The 6,000-nt window shown below is 41.2% G+C and overlaps 1 protein-coding gene across 1 annotated transcript in view; it reads left to right on the top strand.

Moving 5' to 3' along the window:
- The window catches only part of LOC103920774 (chromosome unknown open reading frame, human C11orf58), a 41,416-nt gene extending 38,548 nt beyond the window's left edge, over nucleotides 1-2,868 (top strand). Inside the window, exons 3-4 of the mRNA XM_009328615.1 lie at nucleotides 493-602; nucleotides 1,844-2,868. Coding sequence (XP_009326890.1) covers nucleotides 493-602; nucleotides 1,844-2,053 — 320 coding nt within the window. The 3' untranslated portion in view covers nucleotides 2,054-2,868. The remainder of the gene's footprint in view (nucleotides 1-492; nucleotides 603-1,843) is intronic.
- Nucleotides 2,869-6,000: the final 3,132 nt, after the last annotated feature.

Genomic DNA, 6,000 nt, shown 5'->3' with positions numbered 1-6,000 from the left:
GCTCTTGATAATTCAGGGTGCATGAAATAGTTTCAGATACAGCTCTATAAACAAGAGCAGTAGTATTGTCCTGACTGCTGCTGCTACGTATTAATCATAGTTTAATCATAGTAATCACGTGTTACGTGGTGAAGGTCAGAAACTTCCTCCTTGCTGTGACATGTTGCAGTGTTGGCGGGAAGCACAGAGAAGTCATACTGGTTACGTTTACCTTGTTTAGTAGAACACACACCGCGCGTAGTACAACTGTCTGAATGTGTCGGGTCTTAGGGACTTACCAACCCATATCAAAGCAATTTTGCTTGCACACTTGATATGATTGCTTATAAATCTGATGGTTTGTATGCAATAATACTCAGTCTAGTGGTTTAAGATGGCTAAATTTAAACTTTTTCACATATATAGTGATAAACTTTGAAAATGTGACTTTGTGTAATTTGATGTCTTTGTTAATTTGAATGAACCATAACCAAAGTACACTGGACAATGCAGGGGAAGAAGACAAGAAAATGAATGAAGAACTGGAGTCTCAGTACCAACAGAGCATGGACAGCACGATGTCTGGACGAAACCGGCGCCATTGTGGACTTGGTTTCAGTGAGGTAGTAAGTTGTTTATTTTCATAATGATTTGGCTTTCACTTCACTTAAGACAAGATGATACGTGGTTTAAAAAATCCAATCACCACAACTAGTGGCAAACTTCCACAGTTTGGGTTAAAGGACAAACTTACTGCAGGCACTTGACCCCTATTTGTGTCCACTGTGGTGGCCATTTAGATTCCTGGAAATGATTGATGCTTCTCATTGTTCCGAAAAGTGATATGACATGCTTAATGCTCCATAGTAGTCACGACTGATTAGGACAGAAAGTGACAAATGCATTAAATCAGGGTGTTGCCAAGGAATGCATAAGAAGGCAGGATAACCATCTGCATGGTCGCTGAGAGCTAATTAATCTTAGCTTCTTGTTGCGGTGAGGCACATACCTCTCTATGGTCCTGAAAAGTAGGTGGCTATAGAGGGGTCAGACCAGGGAAGTTCGCTGTACAGAGTCCTGCAGTGGGCTGACACCTGACCGGTCTTCGCTTGCAAGGAATTCCATAGGAATGAGCAGGAAGAGCAGTGTGACAAAACCCAACAGAATCAGGTTATTAGGAACGTGTCTTCATCTGCCAATTGCAAGATGCAATAATTAATTTTTTGCTAACTGTTAGCACCAATTACTGCGTAAAAACACAGCTGATGTTTCCAGAGCGAGTAAAGCTACCCGTGCAGTGCTGGGAATTCTTAATATTACAGCCATGGAGGCTTTGCTCTCTAGGAGCATGAACGAAATTCCATCTGGGGATTGTTCTTGTTAGCAGTATCGTTGGATTACTTCAGCATTCCTCACGCTGCGGTGTGCTGAACTTACTTTCAAAGATTAGTCATGAATATGAATTCTTGATGGTCTAGCCGTTGGTTTCATTATGTTTCACTCCGTGACAAATATTCAAGTGTCATTATGTACTGTGTACACCAAAGTAAGGAATCACTAAACTGATGTGATCTGAAACTTTTCAAAACTCATTTAATGGTGTCTTTAGGATTTCTGCTGTAACTAGGTAAGAATGTGGCTGATGAAACCATGGATGTCACAGTTGGTACAGTTAACCGCTTCAGTGGAGTTACTTTCTATCTAATAATTTGTATATTAAAGACCTGTGTTTAGCAACATAGCCCATTTTAGTACTAAAATGAAAGGAGCCATTAAGGGAAATACTCTCACTGGGAAATTTTAAAAGCTGCAGTGGAGTTGCCAGGAAATAATGGTTTGTCTGTCTCATAATCTGAACTTCTAGTTTCAGGAAGGTGAAGAACAAGAAGATGCAGTTGGACACTCCTCTGAAGAGAGTTCAGAGGACTCCGAAAGTGGCTCTGACTCTGAGCAAGAGGAGTCTGCAGAGGAGCTACAAGCTGCTGAAAAACATGATGAAGCTGAGGTTCCAGAAAACAAAAAAGAAGCAAAAAGCAACTATAAAATGATGTTTGTTAAAGCCAGTGGTTCATAACTGCAGATGTAACAGCTTTGTATTTAAAGTACAGTAAGCCTTATTGTTACAGTGCAAAGTGGAGGACTGCTACAGCACAAATCTTTGTATTATGATTTTAAAAAGATCCTGTTAGATGACAAAAAGTAGTATTTGCTTTCAGTTGCCATGGATAACACTTTTATGGGCACAGTGATATTACTGGTTTTTGTAAAGTGTATAAAATACTGGATGGAGAAATAAATTCTTTTTGTTCCTGCCCAATCTCTATAATGTTATCATCTAAACTATCCCTCCCCTTATTCCATGCCAGATAAGGAAACTTCATGTTAGTGGTTTCTTCTATTAGTACCCCAGTCTTGAATTTTTAACTATTAAGATTACATGTGAATTACTGGATGTTGCATTAGTTGTAAAACACCAATATCGGCGCTATTCTGTGATGTACTAGAGCTTTAAACAATTATTTTGTCTATAGATGCTAGTGTTGACAGGGCTAAGAGGAGAAATCACTCGCTTTTGTGACAGTATTGACGACTGTATCCATCTGAAGACCTACAGTAGCTGCACGGGAGAAGATGTTTTAGAAACGCATAATACAGCAGAAGGCTCTAACTGCTTCTTTGGCTTTATGATGAGGGGGATAAGCTGTAGTTCTTTATACTAGTAGAAAAGAGTGATTTTTGAATTATTGGCTCCTGGTTATAGCACTGAGCTGTTATTGAAAATAACTCCTCCCAAAGAAACCAGTTTACTTTGAAAGAGAAAATATACTTTGATAATGAAAAGGATATACAAATCATTTAGCTTTTTTAAATACAGAATAGAGTGAAGTACGCAAGCCCTTCTTCCTTTTCTCCCTGTACACATCACTTGGACCTCCAGGTCAGTTATCACAGAAAGGTTGTACCTCTCAAGTAAAGTCGATACGCTTAAAGAGCCAGGAGTTCCAGTAACTCCTTCCAGCAAGAATTGAGCACATCCATTCCTCTGCAAGTTTATTGCGTTCAAGTAATTAATAAAATACCAGAACTTTTTAGACTTTGTTTCCTCTTAGTACATCAGACAGAGCAACTGCCTTTCCCTGCTGGGAGAACAGACCATCTGATCTGTACCTCTAGTACAGCCTCGTTCTGCCACAGCAGTGTTTGTTTGAAGAAACACTCCAGATACTTGTGGAGAATCTTCCATTTCTGCATACAATTTATGACGTGCAGACAACATTTGCAAGCCAGTTGGCTTACGTGAAAGCAGCAGTATGTACTATCATTGTATAGGTTTATTGAACGTAAACGTTGCAGCATCAATTATGGGGGGAAGACTTGGAATAAGTTGCATTATGGAAAAAAATAAAAGTAATATGATTGTAAATAAAAACTGAGTGTAGATTTTGATTGATCTGTTTTACTACACTTGCACTTTGAAAACTTTTGTATTAAGTCCTTCAGTTTTAAGAACAACATTACAGCAGCCACTAACGGTCAGCGATTTGTACTTGGTTTGTATGGATTTTTTTGTTTTCCCAGTACTGCAAACTTCTAATACATAGACAAAAATTAAAGTTGCTTGTACATCGTGAAGAAAGGAAACCTCACCATGACTTAAGAAAGCTGCTCTATCTCTGGGAAGAGAGAGAGGCCCTCCCTGAAAGGTCAACTGATTAACCTTCCTAACAACAGACTGATACCGTTTTTTTTCCTATTTAGACACTCGAGCTACGCTTAAACCAGCATTTCACTGTTCAATCCTTTCAGATGTGGCTGCTGGCTCTTTATTGCCTTGAGTGCAATTACAAAATTAAGGTGTAGGCTGCAAAATGCTGCATATACACTGACTTCTCTGCCTTCCCTGTCCCAGCACTGAAGCTAGCACTGCTCGCACCACCTTTTCCTCCGCAGCTGCTCAGCATCCCCGCAGATCTCTGGACTTGCTCATCAGCATGCATCAAAACAGACCCACTTTCAGCAGGTGATAGAATCCATTGCTGTAGACCCACCCTGCCAGGCAGAGGGCCCCGCTGCTTTCCCACTAGCCTCAAACGAAAGGCATGGTAAAACCTCACCCGGGGGCTCTTCTCCGCAGTGCAACCAACCTGGAAAGACCCAGGAAAAGCAGATCCAGCGGGCAGGCCCTGCATGGGTCTCTGCCGACAGAACAGGCTGCCACAGTGAGCACCATCAGGGGCCTCTGCCTCCCGCCTTGTAAAACAGATTTGGTCATCAGTTCTAAATATAAATAAATAGACCACACGAGGATAAAAAATAAACTGAAGTTAAACTATTCTAGTAACAGCTCTGACCAGAAAAAAAAATTCTCAACACAACTTCCATTCCCCAAAAGTATGGCATGTAATATTGTGAACATCTGATGAGGTTTGGTGGAACTCCATTATGATGCTGACCTAAGACTAATTGCTCAAAATAGGGAGAGTTCTACACAATCACGTCTGTTTCTGTCTAGCATTTATAAACATTATTACGAACCTGCAGATTCATCTACGAAGCAGCCTAAGAAGCTTCTCCGTATATACTGAGAAAGGCTGATTTAGTTCCGTGTCGATTCTACAGTAAATCTTTTAATTCAGAAGTCAGTTTTAGCAACATTTGGTATAATAGCACCAGCAGTAGTGGCATGGATAGTAGCAGAATAGTTTCAGCCCTCACACTTATCGGAGACAGAGAACACAGGAAAAATCAAGGTAGGTGTCTCGGCCGATTCTAGTCAGTTCTTCGCTTTTTCAGGTTGGTATGGAAAGAGCTGGTATGGTTGGTATGATTCAGCAGACACTGAGTCACAAAGAGGGCAACTGCATTTGTCTTTTCAAACAAGATTTGGCCACTGAAATTCCTCAACTCGAAGACCAGCTTATTTCCATCTCAATAGAAAGGCAGAAGTCTGCCCATACTCCTACGTGTCTTAGGAAACAGCTGATGAAAGTTAGATCTGCCACAGAACCACCATCACATCTGGTAAAAGTTTTCATCTGTTTCTAAACCACACTGAAAATTTACCCACGCAAAGGTCAATGCAGGTGCACTGTCAGCATCTGGCTTTGGAAGACTGAAAACACTTCAACAGGTCGAAAGCACGGGTGTGCCCGTTCCCCTTCCATTTGCCCTGGAATAAGGAATCCCTCAAGATGAGTACCATCACAGCCCCGCTGCCCACAAGGTCCTGCAGTCACAGAAGAGGATGCTTCTAAGCCAGGAAAAAAGGGATTAGTTTCTTTCTCAACATCGTACAGGAATTCTTCGAGGCCAAGAAAACCAGATCTATAAGTTGCCCTGTAGCTTTATGCAACTGCTTTATAGCTTGCTCTCCCTTTCTTCCTGAAGAGGAGGCTGACAACTTGATTCCTGAAAGCACAATTTATAGGCCAGCTTCAAAGCTATAGGTCCTTCTAAGGCTCTGGTTGGGGAATTCACATCAAAGAAGATGTGCACATGTTGTTCTGATGCCAGAGAGGACGGTTGGTAGAAATCTCTGTGGATTTGCTGCCGTCCCCAGAACAGGGATTAAATTATGCACTGAAGCTGCCTCTGTAAACTGCAGGAGACAAAGAGAATAAGTGGCAGTGCAATATCCCATAATCAAAGCCTGGCACAGTTATTTGCATCAGTCTCTTGGAAGCTGTCAGGGGATTAAGAGAAGGGACATGTGTCAAGGTACCCTCACTGAAGGGACAGAGCAGAAGTTGGTCTTGTTTGCTTTTAAGACTGCCACCTCAACTGCACTTTTCCTGAGAAAAATACCCAAGTAGTACGTAGGTGTACAGCATCATGATGGATAGACAAAAGTTTCCTTAGTTTTTGCACAGCATTAAAGCAGCAAAATACTTAGTGATTTAATCTCATTTGATTTGGTTTTGATGTGCAGGTGCAGACTGAGATCACACTGACAGTTTGTGCTATTATCTATCCAAATCCAGTACCGTTTAAGGTGCCCATAGCTCAGGCAGATCTAGTTGA

Source organism: Pygoscelis adeliae, unplaced genomic scaffold (genome assembly GCF_000699105.1).
Source record: "Pygoscelis adeliae isolate BGI_AS28 unplaced genomic scaffold, ASM69910v1 Scaffold166, whole genome shotgun sequence".
Taxonomy (NCBI): domain Eukaryota; kingdom Metazoa; phylum Chordata; class Aves; order Sphenisciformes; family Spheniscidae; genus Pygoscelis; species Pygoscelis adeliae.
This window is presented reverse-complemented; position numbering and strand designations above follow the sequence as displayed.